The 20,790-nt window shown below is 38.1% G+C and overlaps 1 protein-coding gene across 1 annotated transcript in view; it reads right to left on the reverse strand.

Annotated features, from left to right (window-relative positions):
- Nucleotides 1-20,790, reverse strand: part of PIGG (phosphatidylinositol glycan anchor biosynthesis class G) — a 79,285-nt gene that overhangs the window by 45,863 nt on the left and 12,632 nt on the right. The window contains exons 7-9 of the mRNA XM_059492042.1: nucleotides 13,530-13,747; nucleotides 10,880-11,161; nucleotides 3,312-3,769 (exon numbers count right to left, since the gene is read on the reverse strand). Of these exons, the coding sequence (XP_059348025.1) occupies nucleotides 3,312-3,769; nucleotides 10,880-11,161; nucleotides 13,530-13,747 (958 nt within the window). The remainder of the gene's footprint in view (nucleotides 1-3,311; nucleotides 3,770-10,879; nucleotides 11,162-13,529; nucleotides 13,748-20,790) is intronic.

Consider the following 20,790-nt stretch of genomic DNA (forward strand, 5'->3'; position numbering starts at 1 on the left):
TTTCCAGACACGTCTATGCAGTCACGTAGTGGTTCACCATACTGACACAGGAACAAGTAAAATACAGGCCAGTGAGGTGAGGAGAAAGAAAGCAAGTTCCTTGCCTTGTATGGCAAAATATAGCATTTTAGCCAAACAATCAGTCATAGCCTAAGACTACAGACATAGAATTTTTTCTCTTCTACTTACTTCAAGACCTAAGCAAATATACTCAATGTGAGGCCATAATTTGACAGGGAACAGAGGAAGAAATTAATCTGTAAAATTCTGGTGGTTTTGTTTTGATGTCTAATTGCTATTCTTCAGCCTTACTGAAGGGGGAGGCAGACAGTTTTAATAATAGGGTTGTGATGGCTTTAGGAAAGAGAATAGTTTATCAACCTGACAGATTTTTGTGATGAGACAAGCTCAGTGGAAGAGCACAAAAAAAAAAAAAAAAAAAAAAAAAACCCACATTGTTGTTTATCTGTGCCTTAACAAGGTTTTTAACCTTGATCACCAGCTCCCATAACAGCTCCCATAACATTCCCATAGGCAATCTCATGCTAGATAAGTGGACAGTCAGGCAAACTGAAAAATATTCAAATGCTGGATTCACAGAGTTGCCGTTAGTAGCACAAAGTCCACGTGGAGGGCAGTCAGTACCTGTCAACCCTAGGATTTGGGCATTGGCCCCCACCAGGGCCCATAGTGTTTAACTAATCCCCACTAATGACGTGGGGGATGGGGCAGTGCCCCTTCAGCAAGTCTGCACACAATACACAACTGGGAGGGGTGGTTGGTACAGTAGGTGGGTCTGATGACATTTAAAGGCCCCTTGACAGCCTGGAGAAATTACCCACCGGCGATCTTATGAAGTTCAATGAGTGTGAGAGGAATGTCCTGCACCTTGGAAGGAACAGCTACACATATCAGGACAGACTGGGGGCTGACCATCTTCTCAGAGGTGACTCTAAATGCCTGGGTGGACCCTGACTCAACAATCAGCATGCAACATGCCCTTGTAACAAAGGCAACCAACAGCATGTGGAGCTGCACATGCAGAACCCTACTCGAAGACAGACAAAGGTTATTTCTCACCCTGGGTTCAACCATGGCTCCAGTTAGGGGTGACCCAGTGCAGAGAAAGATATGGACATATTCAAATTGACATGACTTCCAATTCACAGGGACAAAAACCAAACACAAAAGTAGAATCCTCTCTCCCTTCTCCCCTCTCCTTCCTCAACAGCAACAATAACAAAAAAAAAAAAAAAACCAAAACAAAAAAAAAAAAACAAAAAAAAAAACCACCCAAAAAAAAACCCCACAGAGACACACACACACCATAGTAAACCAAAAAGATGTAAAAAGCTTTTGGTTTACCTGAATGGGTTGCTTGGAAGTTCCGGACAGGCAACTAGTGTTAGAGCTGGGCATACAGGATTTCCCACTTTTGTTATAAATTAGGAATCACCTGCTCTACCTACAGCCTACACTCCATCTGTGTTATCCCCCTGAGACCCCTACAGGCCAAAGCTACAAAAAGTTTAGCTGCTTTCCAGGCATACTTAGCACCAAGAAATCAGAGGTGGGAGCATATTAAAGCAAGAGAGGATTTTCGAAAGTTAAGTCCATACACACACACACAATTTTTATAAGTCTGGTAACATTTCCAAGAGTAAATAAACATCTCTGGCAGACCACATGAGTAAAAGCATGTATCTAAAACAAAACAAACTTTTCAGCTGCAGGAGTATCAGGTCCTTGTTTCATGGCCTTGTGGCACCAGCACACTCCAAAGAAAAGGACTGTCTGAAGAAAAAAATCTGGCTCAGGACATAACTGGAGAAATAAATCTTCCGCAGATGCTCAGGATTGATTGTAAAAATTCGCACAGTCACACCAAATCATACCTCATCCTGCTCACACATTGGCTTAGCTCATACTGAAGAAGTGAGTTATCTATCATATGGACATGATATAGGAAATATGACTTTTTTTCCTCATTTCCTGACCTCAAGAGCAGAAATGCATGCTGAAAGCTCTGGTGTGACGGTGTTCACAGGGATCCTAGGATGAAGGAAGAGACGAGGATCTGACTCCATGTTTCAGAAGGCTTGATTTATTATTTTATGATATATATTACATTAAAACTGTACTAAAAGAATAGAAGAAAAGGTTTCATCAGAAGGCTGGCTAAGAATGATAACAGAGGTTTGTGGCTCGGCTCTCTGTCCGAGCCAGCTGGGCTGCGATTGGCCATTAATTACAACCATCTAACATGGGCCAATCACAGATCCACCTGTTGCATTCCCCAGCAGCAGATAATCATTGTTTACATTTTGTTCCTGAGGCCTCTCGGCTTCTCAGGAGGAAAAATCCTAAGGAAAGGATTTTTCATAAAAGATGTCTGTGACACTCTGGTATAGAACAACTGCTATAATGCAATAAATTCCCTCATAACTCATGTCTTTCAGCACTTATGCCTGTCACTGCAATTAGCATTTCATCTGTGACGCTGCCAATAAATAACAAGTCTCATATTAGTCCATTTCCTCATGTCATTTTTAATGAATGATGAATGACATTTCATCCATGTGTTGTAAAATACTGGCAAGAAATCTATTTATCTTACACAGCAGAGCCTCTTCATCTGCTGTTTGCAAAACATTGACTAGACAGTCAAAAAGTATTGCATCTCTATCCACTAACTGAAGTACATAAGACAGTTCAAGTATCACTGAATAATAACTTTAGTCCTTAAAAATACTGAAAGGCATTAGAAAAAACAGAAGCCTTTCTCTGCTGTCCTTTCAGTTATAAAAAATCCTTTTCATGTTTATCATATTACACTCAATAAATTCCTTCAGCTTTTCACCCACACATTACAAGCATGTGATAGATAAGGAAGAATTCTATGTGCGGCATCTTCTCCTGTGACTTCAGAAAGTTTGGAATTATGCAGAACCTTCCTGCCTGAATTTCAAAAGTTTAATTCTATTAAGCAATTTTTAATTTCTCAAACCAGACACTGTTGACTTACACATGTAAAATATTTACTTTTTGCTTCTGATAAACCTATCATGTATTTGGCATTAATTAGGTATGTCATGGTGCAGGGCAAAGATTATAAACTATTGATAGTACACAAGGAATTACTCCTGCATGAAACAGAAGTGAAAAAATTCCTTATGTCACTTCACCATTTATCTGCTTGTTTGCAGCACTTCCTGATCAGAGACTATATAGAAAAATACATATTCCACCAAATTCAACACACATTAATTTTTAAATAAGGCAGAAAGTGTGACAATAAATCAGATACCAACCTTGTCAACCAGTGTCCAAAGTCTGGCCGATGAGCCCACTGAACACCTGTCTGATTCAAGGATCGAAGCAGCCGACAGCAAATAAGGATGATCCATGGAGTTGCTAAGCTTATCCACTTATCTGATCCTTTTATGAATTCAGAGGAAGAGGTAGCCTTGCCCAGTTTTGAATTACTTGCTGCTGGAATGTCTATATTCTTGCACTCAGAGGATTCCTCGACACTATCAAAATTTTGTTTCACACTGGAGCTATGTTGAGGGTCACATTCTTTCAGAAGAAAATTATTTCTACAAAGTTCCTGACACAGCACCAAACAAAGTGTATTGATAAGAAAATACCAGGTTTGATGTTCCTCTTCTATAAAACTGCTTGCCCCCAAACTCAAAACATGGCCAATAGTTCCAGCCAGAATCAGGACATCTATTTCTGACCAGCTATAACTGGAAGCAACAGGATTCTGGAAAAAAAAAAAAAAAAAAAAAAAAAAAAAAAAAAAAAAACCACAAAAACAAAACACAAAAAAAGCAGTGGTGAAAAAGTATGTAAAACTTTCACTTGTATGTATTCACCAATGAAAACAAAATAAATAGCAGGATAACTTATAACTTATAGCTATCTTTAGAAATTCAAAATTTCAGTGAAGCATACTCAGCACTACAACGTAGTAATGATTTTTAAAAATCTGCATTCTGTTTAAGGAATAAAACTTCTCTATGAATAATCATCCCAACTTTACAGATTAAGATTCCCTACCACTCTGTAACAGAAGGTTCAAAAGAAGTTCATGCCCTGTTGCATATTTGTAGAAGTAAAAATAGAAATCCGGCAGAAATCTTGAGATATAGATAATAGGTAATTCTCTAGTAGTTGAAATCTGTGATATCTTCAACTCAATGCAGTGACAGCCTTCACTACTCAAGCTAACAAAGTTGCTGCCTGATGACCTTGGCACCCCATGACCTTGTCTAGCTTGAAATGCGTCTTTCACCATAAAATCTACTTTAAACCATCTATTACTTACTTTACAATCTGTGCTTATCTAAAAACACAATATTTTTTGTCTAATACCTTCATTAGCTCAATTTCCTGTTCTCAGCAGCTAATTGGAATTGCCTTACCATTACTACCTCCAATGGTAGGGCAAAAGAGAAAGCCTAAGGGCATGAGGAAGTTGAGAGTACCCAGTTTATTGCTGTTATCAAGTAAAGAACCATTTCAGTACATAAAGAAAGCCATAAAAAGACCACAGAGAGACACAACCATGGTAAGTATGCACTAAGGAAGATCATAAAGATGACCAAAACTCTTCAGCCATTAACTGACAGGCCAGTAAGAAATCACAGGCACAGCTCTGAAGAGCATCAGTCTGGACTCTGTAACAGATAAGGGAGAAGTGACAGCACATGGGCGTTACAGGTATCTGAGAGTGCCTGTGGATCTGTACCAACTCATTAAAGAGAGCTTCAAGAATGTCAAGGGTGGGGAAGAGGGGGTGGTGAGGAACATGCTAGAAGCAGGGGCAAAGTAAGAGGGGAAAGGAGAAAGGATTCAGTTACATATAAGCAGGAGCCAGTGCACATCTCAGACTGAGCCCTGTGCCTGGTTACTGTGGTCTATCCTCTCTTACTAAATCCTCTCCTATATTCTGTTCAAGCCCATTCCCTGTCCCACCTGTGGGTGTTTCAAGATGCAACTGCGAGTAGCTGGGGACAAGCCTGTATGTCAAAAACTTGAGACCAGAGCAAGTAAAAGCAAGAACCAGAGGACAGTGGAACCACCAGGAGCTTCCTAACAATACCTTAATGAATAGGCTAGCATACATGCTTGTGAAGAATTTTGGGAAAGACAATGTCAATACACTGTCTCACACATTACTATTTCTTTTGTCTAATTTTGCACTATTACAGAATATTATGCAGAATCTCTTATAATGTATTTGAAGCATCTAGTGAATCAAAAATTTAGAAGCCAGACTGAAATTACTGCATGCCATTTTTACTTCAGAACAAAGATATCTGAAACTACTTTCACATTCATTTCTTTAACTGCGTATTTTAACTACATCATCCTCCTACATCTGACCTATGAAAAAACTTTTTTAAAAATCTTGAATATTCACAGGGATAAATTTCACAGAGAAACTACTAAATTTAAAGATGCACAGTGTACTATTATACCTGCACAGTTTAAGTCATGTTAGTAGAAAATCAAACCAAACTGACCTTTGAGCCAATAATAAGTAAGCAGGTATAAACAATACAAGTAGCTCTGAGCATCTTAAATGCAAGTATCACTTGTGTTTATGACTTACTGACAGCAGCATATGTATTTTTGTCAATAAGCAAGACAATGTAACACCAAGAGGACAATAAACACATGATGCAAGAAGACAGTAAATGTTATTAGGAAAAAAAAACTTTTTTAGGAAAAAGTTTTGCTTTAGGAAAAAAAAACTTTGCTTTAGGAAAAAAATAACTTTTGCAAAATTGAAATTTAATGAGATGTATGTGAAAGAATGCAGGAGCTATAACTACAATTATGACCTATTCACTTCTTCATTTCTTGTTTTCTTAAAGAATACATTACATCAAACTCATTTAACTTAAAACAAAAACCAACACAACACAACAACACAAACAAACATACAAACAAAACCCCACACAACCAAAAAAGTCTTCATGAGGTTACACACAACAATAATGGAGAGAAAAATACCAATAATAAAAAAAAAATGCCCAAATTCAATCTAAATTTACTAGCATTTGAAATTTCTTTGGTGGAAGAACAAACTCAGGTTTGTTTAGTACTCTATTCTGAAAAGCAAATACCATGAGCTGGTATTTGGAACAAAAGGACAAGGTAGTCTCTGCAAAGACCAAAGAGCATGAAATTCACAAAGCTGAGACAAGAACAGTACATGACGGATCTTCAGCAAGTTAGAATCCCAATAATTCTATCATGCTGACCTTAAAGATCTTGGCTAACTAAACAAATGAGCATGTAAGCACCATCAGCTTGCAGAGACAAAGGAATCTGAGATCCTAAATAAATGAGAATGAAAAAGTCCACGATATAATTTGTCTTCTTTGTAAGACATAACATAAAATCCATCGAAGGACTGGTCTCTTGTATCTGGTTTCTGTCAGCAACCAACGTGAAAACTGAAGAAGTGATGCATTATCAATGGGGAACATACAAAAACCTCATGATGGCATTAATGTGAAATGTCCCAGGATCAGAAATCTGTATTTCTTGCCTGCTTGTCTCTCCTAACTTCAGTGAAAAGAGAAAAAAATTACTCCTACATTTACATCAAAGGATTAAAATCCAATGACATTTACTGATAAACCACAACTCATATCAGAGTTAAATCACTATGCAAAATTAAAAATTATGATGCAAATTATAATCTCCCGAGCCCTGATAATCTTCAGAAATTCTAGAAATATCTTCATCAAGGTTTTCCACATTTACTTCTAATTCCTTATGTATTAACTGTGCCTTATTACGAATGCCATGAGTATGGAGTCATATACAGTCTGACCTTCGATTTTTTAGATTGTACCTATTTTTTATATTTGGTTTAAAGGCATTGAAATGTAGGTCTTACTCTGATATTCACAGCTCTGTTTTTCCAGCTGCTGAACATTTCCAGCCCTCAGGAACTCAGCAGACACTCCAGACACTAAAAAAACAGTATTACTCTCAGTTTGTTTGGTATCTTGGCAAAAAAACTTCAAATAAAAGCTTTTGTTTAGAAATCTTTAAATGCCAGGCTTCAAATGATGTAAACATATCATCTCCCAAGCCAAGGCAATTTTAACAACTGATGTATCAGCACTAATATTTAAGCAACATGGAAACTGACCTCTCTGCCCCATCTTTGAACATACCTTGCCAGCTTGCAGAAGTGTCAGTACATAAATGACAGAGTACATGCACCTTTGATCATTAAATTTTGAAACTTCTTCACTTTGAAATAAAGCCTCCTGCACTCTAAGTCTTATTCCAGTTACCTTTTTTTTTTAATTTGTGATTAACCATCTACAGCTAATGCCTGAGAAATTCTGCAACTACTTTTCAGAGGAGAAACATTTTATTTTTCATGCTCACCATCACTCACAATTTAAACACTTATCATTATGTTCCCTTCTGATACTTGAGCTCCCTGAACCCATGATTCTCTATGATGGTAACTTTTCCATGCCAAAGTACTACAGATCACACTTGCTCCTACATTTTCACAGCAGTTTGGGATAATTTTTGAACACTACCTGGTAAAGACACTACCCAATCAGCTTTTTTCTCCCCAGATCAGAAAATGACAAAAATATTTTAGGTGCAATTGCATAAAAATGTAACATTGTTCAATTCATCAAGAATATCAAAAAAGGAGGAAAATCAAAAGTACTGTTATATGAACAGGTGCTTTAAAATAAACTGAAAGAAGGACATTTTGTATATGTGATAAAAACCCACTATAATTCTGCATAATGAAAATTCTCAAAATCTCTACTTGACAAGCCTTAACTTCTGTATTCTAGTTCAAAAAAATGGTTAGTTTTTATTTCTAACAGAAACAGGGAAAAAAACCCCCATAATTAGTAGTAGTAAATACCATGCTTATATCAACTACCAAGCACTTACAGTGAAACTATGAACAAGAAGTTAAAATTTTAAATAATTTTCTGGAATTCATAATGGGCTGCAGAACTATTTAAAGCCTGAAATATCACTAAAAGAAGGGACTGGTTCTGCTAGAAACACAGCAATCAGAATCTATAAATAACCATCAGGAAGCAGATGCTAACACTCCCTGCACTGGTCTTCAGAAAATTCATGAACTTGGTAATCAGTTTCTATATTCAGCCACAGTGGGGAAAAAAAAGCATTACAAATGAGAAGCACTTCAGAGAAATCTTTAGAAGAGAACGGAAACAATTTGAAGGAAAAAAGCTCTGAAGCTATTAACAGGAGAGCTTATCTTAATTACTTTTAGAATACCTGCATTTTATCGTATAGCTTGAGCTTAGAAAAGGCTTTTTAGCTTTTTTTTTTTAACCAGAAAGGCCAAGATTCAGGATTCTATTCCCACCATCAGAAGATGAGAGCTTCAGAATTCTGTCAGAAGTGGACTCCACAGGCAGATTCACAATATGGAGATGCACAGGTCACAAAACACTTGGATTCAGAGATATTTTAGCATAAGCGATACTCACAACTCACACAGAAGGCCCCTCGAGATCAACACACAGCATATGAAAACAACCCATTTCTCCCTGAAACCTAGGCGCTCTACTGGAAAGGGCATGAAAGATGTAGATGAACATTTGGAACACATCTTCATGACAAGCAGCGCCAGATTTATACACTGCTCCTTTCACCTTCTCCAGACTCTGCATTTGTCTAAGCAGACCCAAAAAAAACCCCACCACATCATTCTACAACAGCCCTGAGACTGGTAAAAATGCTATTCAGAACCCAGTCACTGTTTTTACACATATCTGGAATGAAGGCACATACTAACTAAACCCAAGAAATATTTCAAGCTTTGTTTGGAACTTGAACAGACACAACAAAGCCTCCCTGACTGATGAGATGAGATACATCCAGTAATTCAGTCACCTATGGAATAGGAGTGAAGACAGGATGACAAAAAAGTATTTCTACTGGTCTGAATATAAAGTCATGTCTGCCCAACCAAAATTACTATTGCCTAAACTTCATAAGATTTACTTAAGCTTCCCCATTTTCAGATATATCTCAGGTAGGAATAAAATCACAAGACCAGCCTGGGATGGAGAATCCAATATTTTTTATTTCTATCTGCCCCAGCCCTGGAAAAACAAACATACAAGCAAACCTGCAAAACATTGCTGAAAATCTCATTCGTGTATTATCAATTTGAAGCAGATGGTCTGAGGGTAGTGAGACACTAGAACAGGTTGCCCAGAGAAGCTGTGGATGCCCCAACAGGGTCAGGCTAGACAGAGCTCTGAGCACCTGGTCCAGTGGAAGGTGTCCCTGCCCATGGAAGGGATTTGGAACCAGATGATCTTTTGTATCCTTTCCAACCCAGACCATTCTATCATTCTGTGATTCTTTGAGACTATCCACCTGGAGAAGAAATGTATCATCTCTTGCAATTGCTTTCCATGCTACTGAAGTGGTATGTACGTAAATTTTATGCAGGTCCACAAAATGCATCGTATTTAGATTTCTACTGTTTACTAAAATTAGAAAACCTAGTAACAAGATGAAAAACAAGTTTATCTTTCGTAGTTGTGCTTGTCACTGCACACCAAGTACATGTGAGATTTCTACAGTGAAGCATTAATACTTATTTCAAGATTATATTTTTCTTCTTTTTCTAAGGAAAAAAACCACTTAAATTATGGAAACAAAATTATAATCTGGCATAGTTTGAATAAAATATATTAGCAACCCTACTTATAAGAATTTAAATCTACACTCAGGAATTATAGCACATATCTGCACAGACTGCAAAATAAATCATTACTCAGGAATTCTGAACTTTCTGAATTGCAAGAAATATAGCTGTTACAAAATGTTTCTTCAAGTTGGAAAGTTTGCTCTTTTCTTTGATAGAGCATGTTGTCATATCATAAAACCAATGTACTTGCCGTATTTTGTCAGACACTAAAAAAAGGTACTAAACCCCCAAGCCTGATTCTACGAAACAGATTGATGAAGGACTGTACTGCACAGAGGCTGCACCATCAAATGGAGTACTATGAGCAGTGAAGCTATTGAACATTAGAGACCTTTGAAAAATATGACTAACAAGAAGTAGAAAAACCAGCTAGAAGCTTATTTTATGATCTGACAGACAGCTCTTAGCACACTAAGTTTCACAGTGGAAGAAAAGGCATTGCAAATTCTCTTTCCTTTGAATTTCCTGTATTCTACAGAACACAAACAATAAAACTCATCAAGTAACATAGAGAAGGTAACTCCTCACACTGAGAACACTTCAAGAACTCCGAAGATTTTAACAAACTCTATTTTTAAGCTTAAAAAGTAGAAAAGACAGATTAAATTATCTCTCTCTGTTGCATTTTCAAAACTATTTAAAAAAACCCAAACATTAGTAGCACCAATACAAGAAAAGGTATACTTACAGCCTTACTCTCTGTTGTATCATCACTTTTCCTTTGTTCATATTGTTGTAAAGCATTATACATCTTGTTTTAATGGCAATTGTGAAACCTAACTATGTAAAAGCATAGGATTTGTACAATGCATAACTGTTTCCAATCTCATAAAGTCAACCAGAAAATACTGTACAATATTTTAAAAAAATTCTTCAAATCATGTCAAAAAAAGCACTTCTTAGATCTTCATCAGATCAGTATCATGCCACAGCGACAACAACACATTTCAATTACAATTTTAAATAATAATACATATTCATATTACATTACAAATAAGAATTTCTTTAAGCACACGCAGAGAAAACACAATTTTAACTGACAATATTATGGAAGATAGAAGACAGTATATGAATGATAAAACATTTTGAAACACAATTAATGCACGCTCTCACCTTCGGTGGAAGTCTGTAATTCTCTAAGACCTCTGCAACAGCAGATAAAATACCACACATGAGTGCAGAAATCAGCATCATCACTCCAACTGCTGTTAACCAGGACATACTGCAGAAATAGCACAAACTTTCTGCTGATGTGCATACAATGACATGAACAGCACACAGCATCAGACACATCAGGTAAAACAGCAGAGAGAACAGTGGAGGGGAGAGGGGCACTTCAAATTCTGCCCGCTTGCTCAAGGCTTTTGGAACACTGAGCAAAAGCAGTATCAGAACCTAGAAAAAAAAGGAGAATTAATACTTTGAAAATTGGGGTTAGCTAAAGCATACACTAAGAATTCACATAAAAAATCATGCTGCTGTCATCCATGTCACTATGCTAATATGCATACTTTGTAAAAAAAGCTATGAAGAATTATGTTGGAATTCTTTTCCCTCAGAAAGATATTACCATATAAATGGGAGAACCCAATATTGTCTTTTCATTTATTAAGGGCTTAAACACACAAGTTACCAAGTTTAATAAATCATCATTTGCCTCCTCACCTGTGGCAACCAATCATATGTATGACCTTCATTCCCTGTAAAAGATCTTGAACTCCCAGTATCAAAATAGCTCCTAAGCAAGCAAATTTGACCCATTGTTTGTCACCTGTAAATGCCTGAAGTTAATACACTCTGTCAAAGACAATTTATTTCCTGTATGAGAAATACATATGTATGAGATCCTGCTGAGCTAAATAGCTTCCCGAACGAGGGGAAGTTCTCATACCATCACACAAGTGTATGCTGAATTTCTAGTTTATGAATTCTCCCAGTACTTCTTTTATCTCTCCTGATCTTAGCTGAATTTATAGTTTTACTTTCACTTTGCTCTGACCTGCACACAGATCAAGCAGAATTCCAAGTTTTCTCTTACATAACTGTGGCAGCAGAGATGATCAACACAAAGAAACTTTCTGCAACTCGTATACAAATCTTTACCAAAAAGTGGGAAATTTCAGCCACACACTGAAATGTTTGCAAGCTGCAGAGATGGAGCAAGGCTAGACTGACCTCAATCAGCTGGTGCTAGAGCAAGATTAAAACAAATCAAAACAAAAATAACTATATCAGAGCACTGTCAACCTGTAATCTTTCACTGTCACTTGTGAAGACCTATGCCTAAAATTTTTCCCACACTACAGTGAGACATAGTAAAGTAGACAAAAAAAAAGCTTTGCAACAGTCTGCTGTTTCTTCATATTCTACTGCATATTTCATTTCGTTATGAAAATATGCAGTTATGGCTTAAGTCTTACATTTCAGCCCATCACTTAAAACCAAAACAGCACTCCTGGCAGGAAAATGCTGAAACTGTAGGTATCTACCAAACTAAATTTAGGTCTTTTGAACAAATGCACTGTTATCAGTTTACGTCTCAGAGGTATTCTCCTCATCCGAAGTACAGGATAAATGGCATTTATAGCATAATGTAGTTTGAAGAGACATCTGAGTTTCTCTACTCTTATTTATTCAGTGAAGGTGGAAAATCAATATCAAGGCAAAAACATTTTGGAGAGCAAGGCAGTTTCTTTAGTGTTGCACTGGAGAAAATAAACAATTCCAGCCATTTTGCTGGAGTCTTACAGCTACGCTAAGCATACACTTCTCAACAAAAATTTCTGTGGTTAGTAGCTGCATATTTCTTTGATGAAGACTGATTGTGTATAACACCTAAGATTTGTTTTCAAGAAATAGTAAGCATCTACAACTGCAGTCCAAAAATAAAAATCTAAAGTAACATTCAACAACTTGAATGCACAGGTTCTGAAAATAAAGGAACAAAGAAAGATATGCACCTTCAGCTTTGCCACCTCCAGATCTTCCATCTGTAGAGCAGGAACAGAACCTACCATCCCATCTACCTAAGGGCACTGTGGAACTCATTCGTGTGAAGTGACCAGCAGAGTGACTAACCCCACTGAGCACTCTACCAGAAAGCCATTTCAGAAGCTCTCTGTATGCAGAGAGCAGCGCATGGCAGACAAGGCACAGAGCCCTGCCAGGACAAAGGAGACCCAGTACTTGAATTTTCCCCAAAACATCACTTGGAGTGATCCACTTAAAATTAAAGATTAGGTATATCTTATCTTTGTAACTACAGGAGATATGAAGAGGTAACCCTACAGCAAGTATTTATTTCAGGCCTCTAAATCTATCAGTACAAGGAACAATTCCTGGAACTGTGAGAATTTTCCATATAAGGTATTGCCTGTTTGGAGCAGCTATACTCAATATTAGATAAAGAGGAACAGCTAGGGATTTACTTGCCAGACTCTTTTTCTTTTTCCTAATGCAGTAAAGTCACTCAAAAATAGGAAGCTAACTAATATAGGAGTAATTAAAGTTGCAGCACATCTGCATATCTACTGTAACAAGATACACTAAAATGTAAGTAATTCATATCAAAAGCGCTCTTGAATAATTTCAAAGGCCAGATTTTACTTTAAAAAGAGTATTGATCATGCAAGAAGAATGTCAGCCAACCCTAAGAACCCATATTCAGTAATTTTAAAGACTAGTAAGTGTATACATTACATATCCAACACCAAGATACTTTACTTTTGTGCACTTAACTTTTACACAGAAAAGATTTTCATACCTCCATGATAATCACAGTCCCCACCATCATTGAATACATGTCATATTGTGCCACTTGTCTGCTTAATGAAGAACTCAAAGTCTTGAGGGCCTCTAAGTATTGCTTCAGGACCTTCTTGCCAAGATTTAAGAGTATTTCTGAATTATTCCCCTCTAAATACAGTTTGATCCAATTACCATGGGATTTTTCTGCTATCTTAAAATGTTCATACCCAGGATCTGGAGAGAGATAAGAAAAGAAGAAAGAGGGTCCATGAACAAAGATTATTTGGAGATGTGATCATATTTTTATATTTGCTTGTAAAATGTATAAAAACATATAATTGGTATGGCAGTTGAGAAGTTTTTCATGGGTACAAAATTACACTATCTTTCTGCAGCAATACCAGCTACTTGGAATAAAAGCAATTAATTCTAACCTAATAAACTGTCAAGACCTCTAACAATTGACAAACTTATATAGAATAACAATTCATTTTTACAAAATGTTTCCAGGACAAACAATTTAAATGCTTCAGATACTGGAGGGGGAAGAGAGCAATGCTGTTGACCGGAACACATTGTATAAGCAAAGCAGGAAATTATCAAATAGCTGATAGGGGAAACACCAAATGACACACGTCACATCAGCTGGTAGTACGAGTTGGATGAGTGGATGGTGAAGGTGGACTGAGAACTAAAAAAAGGCAGAGCTCAGAGGTTTTTAATCAGCAGTGTAAAGCCTATCTAGCTGGAGGCCTGTTAGTAGCAGCATCCCCTAAGGATCAACACTGGGTCCAAAGAAGTTTAACTTATGCACCAACAACTTGGATGAAGGCACAGAGGCCTCCCGTGAGCAGGTTCCCTAATGACACAAAGCTGAGGGGGTGGCCAACACCCCAGAGGGATGTGCAGCTCTTCAGAACTACCATGCCAAGCTGGAGGGACGGGAAAAGAAACATCTGAAATTCAACAGAGGCAAGAGCAGGGTAATCCTCCTGCACCTGGGGAGGAACAACCCCAGGCACCAGCACAGGCTGGGGGTGACCTGCTGGGAAACAGCTCTGTGGAGAAGCACCTGGGGGTCCTGGTGGACAACAAGCTGTCCATGAGCCAGCAGTGTGCCCTGGGGGCCAAGGCCAATGGGACCCTGGGGTGCATTAGGGAGAGCATTGCCAGCAGGTTGAGGGAGGTGATCCTGTCCCTCTGCTCAGCCCTGGTGAGCAGAGGGACATCTGGAGTTCTGGGCTCCTCAGGACAAGAGAGACATGGAGCTCCTGGAGCAGGTCCAGTGGAGAGCAAGAAAGATGATGAGGGACTGAAGCATCTCTTCGACAAAGAAAGGCTGAAGGAGCTGGGCCTGCTCATCCTCAAGAAGAGATGGATGAGAGGGGACTTCATCAGTGTCTGTAAGTATCTGAAAGAAGGGCGCCAAGAGGAAGGAGCCAGGTTCTTCTCCACAGTGCCCAGCAACAGGCAGGAGTCTGCTTGTTGACAAGAGGCAACAGGAGCACAGGAAGTTCTACCTAAACATGAGGAAGAACTTTTTTATACTGTGGGTGGCTAAGCACTGGAACAGGTTGCATGGAAAGTTTGCAGAGCCCTTTTCTCGAGATATGCAAAAGTTGTCTGACGCATTCCTGAGCAAGGTGCTGTAGGGGATCCTGCTCAAGCAGGGCAGTTGGAGTAAATAACCTGCAGTGATCCAGTCCTATTTTACCTAATCTGTGACTGCTTTTCAAATACTGATCATTTAATACAGTATGCATTCACAATACAAATTCAGTTGATAACACATGGAAAGCAAGAGCATAATTTTCAGAACATCACAGCTCACTGGAACTTATGTTATGCATGAATATTCACATTTATCTGCATTTTTTCTGAAAAATATATGTTTAATTTCACTTCACACTAATAGTATTTGCTATTTCCCTGCAATTTGATTTGAGAGGTAATGATAACTTAAGTACAAAAAGTCAATTTGGAAATTTTATATAACGTGCAGTTCTTCCCTCTTTAGCTTAAAGTAGGGTGAAACATTTGCTGTACAGTTTCAGACAAGAAAGGTTAAAACAATGAGTGAAATAACTTTGCTGTCACAAAGACTTAAGTTGCAGTTCTTTTTCACTCCTTGTAGATGATCAATGTATTCTACTTGGAAAAAAAAAAACATTTATTTTTTTAAGCCTTCTCAGCAAAAGTGCATTATTAAATCTAGAAATATTTTAAATTTTATTTCAAGTGAATGAAGTTAAATGAAGTATTTCTATTCTCAAATCACATAGTCATGAAAGAATTGTGCTTACTATTTTCATGTCTCTTACCATACAAGACATTTCATCATTTACTGTGGGCTGAATTCAAGGTGAGAATTTTAAAAGGCAGTGTTTAACTCAAAATGTGCAGTTTGTTTTCCTAAGACTTCTAGCAGACACCAAGGCATGCTGACCCTGCTAATCAGGGGACTTGCAGGAATCTGCCAGAAAGCACAATCCAGCCAGCAGCAAACACCCGTTTATCAAGATAGCTGCCAGTGCTCACGGACAATTTTATTTCCTTCCTGTAATACTTTTAACTTCCCTGTAAAGTTTCTCATTCAGTATATTTGAAATAAGAGTTAAATATTCATACGTTTGAGGACATCCATAAAGGATCATCTAAAATGAGCTTTAATCAAACTGAGATTTGACATGACACTTTTTCATTATACAGAAGACTGAAATGAGTTCAAGCTGTATTTTGAAACATAAATAAATTCTCTCCACATCTTCTGCTCCCTTTTCATGCTTCTTGACTAGTCTCCCTCTTCAGCCCCTTCAGCATTTTTATTTCATTCTCATCTATTCCTTTCCATGCTAACTGCCCACCAAAACTATGGTGTCCCTGCTATGAAAGATGACTTTTAGCCAAACTCTCATGAATGAATTATTTAAAGATCTTTCAGACAGGAACAGAAGACCATGTTTGCCAAATTTCATTGGAGAACTCCAGTTATATTGGTTAAGTGGCACATTTATATGCAGAAGGCATAAAATAATACGGGTCATGGGCATTAAGTTGTTGGAGACGCATTTTGGTAACAGGCAGGTAATAGGAAGTCACTCTCATACAAGATACTTCTAAAACAAGTCAAAATTGAAGCAAAATCCAAAGAAAGCTTGCCCAGCTGCATATTTCACAAAGCACTGGCAATGTTTTACTTGCATATTATTACATTAGCAATTTCTGCTTCAGCCTCACTACCAACTTATCACAACCAGATGGATAAGCTTTGCAAGCATGTTTGACAATAATTTCACTTAGTTCCAGTCACAGGCAACAATAATTTAAAAAGAGTTATATGAAAGAATGAATAATGTAAAAGTGACTTCTCCAGTTTCAACATATACATGTCCCAGTAAAAGTCAAATTATTTTAATCTACCACCAGTTCAGGATCAGTCCCAAATTGAAAAGCTTGCACTCATTTTAATAACACCAGCCAACTTGCTCACCAGAATGGCTCTTCATTCCACTGTAAAATGTCTTTCAAAGAGAGGTCCCAATTTATCATTCAACTACATGTTCAGAAGTTCAGAACATAAGGGAAGCATTGCTAGATACCTAGGACTGCCTATCTTACACTGAGGTATGAACTTGCTCAAAAACCCAAAGTGTGTTTTTAGATAATTCTTCTTTCAGCTTTTTAATTTTTGCTAGCTATTTTTATTCTCCTTTTTCAGACTTTTTCTTTAGCTGCATGTATCCACACCTATCAAAAGAAAATCTCATGCCTCACATCACAATTTATTAGCATGTTTCAAAAATATATGTTTTAAATAATAAAGCCTTTAGTCAACCTCCAAGTTTCTCCTGCAAAATTTCATTTAATTGATATGTTTAAGTGTGAGGATTCTTTTGAACCTCAATAAAGCAAAGCCCAAGTCCCATTAAATGTTGTGCAACATTTTTGTTTGAAAATGCGTGTTTATGCGAACAAACATGGGGGGGGGAGTTACTCACCTACCTTCTTTCTGCTCTTTATTTATTTTAACAGATATATTTAAAACATACTTGAAGATTAAATTTTTGTGTACTGTTACATTTGCTCTTAACATTGGAGCAGTTGAATTCAAGGAAATCCATGGCTTCCTTATGAAACAGCTTGTTAAAATCATTCTGCCTTCCCATCTGACAGCAATTCAACTCAACTGACAGCTGACTTCATATCACTGTGTTAAGAAGGAAACCAATATTCCACCAAAAATGAATGTACATTTTATGATGTAGCTTAAAATGGGTGAGTCTTTTCCTGACTCAGTCATCATCCTCGTGGTCCCAACAGCTGGCGCTCTAATCTCTGTGCTGTAAATTACAGCACTGGACAGGACTTCAAGAATCAAAAACATATTTTTTTAAAGCAGCAAGGCTTATGCTATCCTTGCAAGTGTAGGCATTTCTCTTAGCATTGAAATGGAAATGTTTTGATCCACTAGTTGTTACTAGAGGAGAATCTGCACTGGAAAGCTTGAAACTGCAGCAGCAGTTTCAATATGAGTGATGTCCAACTAAGCAAATGGGAGTGATGTCCAGCTGAATCCAACTATCTTTTGGGGTTTCTTTTACTCCAAAAAACCTGGCAGAAGACCTTACCTGTGGAATTCAGAATTTATACAGCTCAAGAGTTGTCAGCACAACTCCGCTGAGTGCTCAGATGTTCCATAAATACAGATTAAAAGGCTCTGAGTAGGGTGAGTTAAAGAAGATTGCTCTGAACCTGTGTCCCATCAGGTTTTGAATGTTTACTCGTATGAAGCCTCCACAACCTCTCTTGCCAACTCATTCCAGTGTTTGACAAACCTTACCTAAAAAGGTTTCCTCCAAATTTTTTGTGAGGACCACCAATTAGACCTTGGTCCCATCTTGTTTATTGCCTCCCATCATATATTATCTACATTGACAAGACCCCTCCTAAACAGTCCTAGCACCCTCACCCCTCCTCATATGAAAGACATTCCAATCCCTTCATCACCTTCATGACCACACACTACACTTACTACGTTACATCCACTAAATTATGGTACTGAGAAGCCCAGCACCAGACCCAAGACTCCTGATGCCCGCTCACCACAGCTGATAGAAGAGGCAGGACTGACCAGCTGATGATTGTCCTCCTAATGCCACCTTGGATGCCTCCTATTGCCCTTCCTTCTACAAGGGTGTTCTGCTGCCTGATATTCAACTTGGGATCCCCAGTCATCCCATGGTGCTTCTTCCAGCTGTCTCCAGTCAGCCAAAACCCAATCTGCTACAATACATTGGGATTACTTCTTCCCAGCTGTAGGATTTAGCATTTCCCTTTGCTGAACCTTAAGAGGTTCCTGTCAGCCCATTTCTCCAGGCTGCCAAAGTGCTTCTGAGTGGCAGGAGACCCACCTATTGCATTCTCCCAGATTTCTGTTGTGTCCTTCCTTTGTTGAGATGCCACTTTGTACCACTGGCCAGATCATTGATGAAGATGTTGAATAGTTCTGGCTTGAGTCAAGCCCTGTGGTTGATCACAATAGCCTTCAGGGGGACTTTGTGCTGCTGATCACATTCACACGAAGCCAGCAGGTAAGCCACTTTTCAGTCCATCTCACTGTCCAGCTATCTAGCCTGAAATGCAACGGGATGGCTGAAGCATCACATGAGCACCGTGGATGGTGAAAGTAAGACCTCCTCTAGTTGTCTGAAAAGCTACAATCCTTACAACAAAAGCTACAATTCCTTACAATCCAACTGTCTGCCCTAGATGCCCATAAAATATTGCCCATGTTGGTCTGTGCACTAATCCTGACCCAGAAGTTCTCTACTATTTCATCATCCCCTCCCAGGAATAGCTACATGCCTGTCACCACTCTCTCACATTAAGATAAATTTTCCCTCCTCACATTCCCAACTTACAATCTTAGAATAGTAGAATTATTCAGGCTGGAAGCTGCTTTTAAGATTATCTCATTCATTGCCAGCACTGTTAATGGAGACATCTTTTGCTACATCACCACTCCTTATTGGTTTCCAATTAGACATTAAGCCACCGACTTTACACACATGCAGCCAATTTCTTATTCATGACACAGTCCATTTGTCAAACCATATCACTCTAACAACAGCAGCATGAATGTTTAGGGATGCCTTACCAAAGGCCTTACAAAAGTCTAAGTAGATGCCACATCTTTTGTCCATTGATGCATTTACTCCATCATAGAAGGACACTAAATTAGCCAGGCTCAATGTTCCCATGGCAAAGTAGTATCAATAATTTCCAACAACCTTTCTGTCTTCCACATGTTTTAATATGTCTTCCAGGAAGATCTGTTTTGTGATCTTAACAAGTACAGACGCAGTTCCCAGAAGCCTTCTTTTTACCTTTTTTAAAGAGCAGGCAACCTTCTTGAACATGAATCAGACTACTGAATATAGTAACTTCTCTGCAAGGTAACCTCCCACTAGGGGAATCCGGAGAGATGTCCATGTTTCTGTAGTGGGATAGTGGGATGGCTTTTATCTCCACTTAAAGGCTATGCAAAACAAATGGCCATCCATGCAGCTCTTGAGTTACATATGTACGTCACTGAGATACTGTCTTTAGTACTTCTAGGCCTGAAGTATCCACATCAATCAAACACTAAAGAAACAGAACATACTGTTTCCCTGCCAGTCTTAACTGAACAGACCAAAGCCTTGAACATCTAGGACACTCTAAGAAAAACAAGATCCCTCTAAGAAGTCAACAGAAACAGGGGAAATTGACATTAAGATTCTATAAAAAAAGCTTAATTTGCACCATGTTATTGAGACTTTCCATTACTGAAAGGAGAGAAAGTCACTGTGGGTGCTTTGCCACCCAAACTCTTTCCAGTATGGTAGCACCTCTAATAAGTTTGCAGTCACAAGCAAGCACCATAAAAATTTCTCACATTTTTATCCTCAGCAATTTTGACTTTCATGTTTCAGATGAAAGCTACAAGTTGAAATTAAATTGTTCCCAGACAAGAATAAAATGAAAATGAAGATATAAACAAGAAGCTGGTAGAAACTCCAGCCTGTTTCATCAGTGTTTTCAGAAATACTGTCAGATGGGAGTTTCGTGCTGGCATTTTCAGCAACACAGTCATATCCTGAAACCCCTCAACAGGGCAAGTTCCTCACTTGACACAACTGGGTTAAGTGAAGAAATTTGTGTAGAAGAAAAATGTCAGAAGACAAGGAGCATGGGTCCTGCTATAGGCATGTTGTTGCTACAAGCAGAATTTGTTC

This window comes from Ammospiza nelsoni, chromosome Z, assembly GCF_027579445.1.
Source record: "Ammospiza nelsoni isolate bAmmNel1 chromosome Z, bAmmNel1.pri, whole genome shotgun sequence".
NCBI classification, from domain to species: domain Eukaryota; kingdom Metazoa; phylum Chordata; class Aves; order Passeriformes; family Passerellidae; genus Ammospiza; species Ammospiza nelsoni.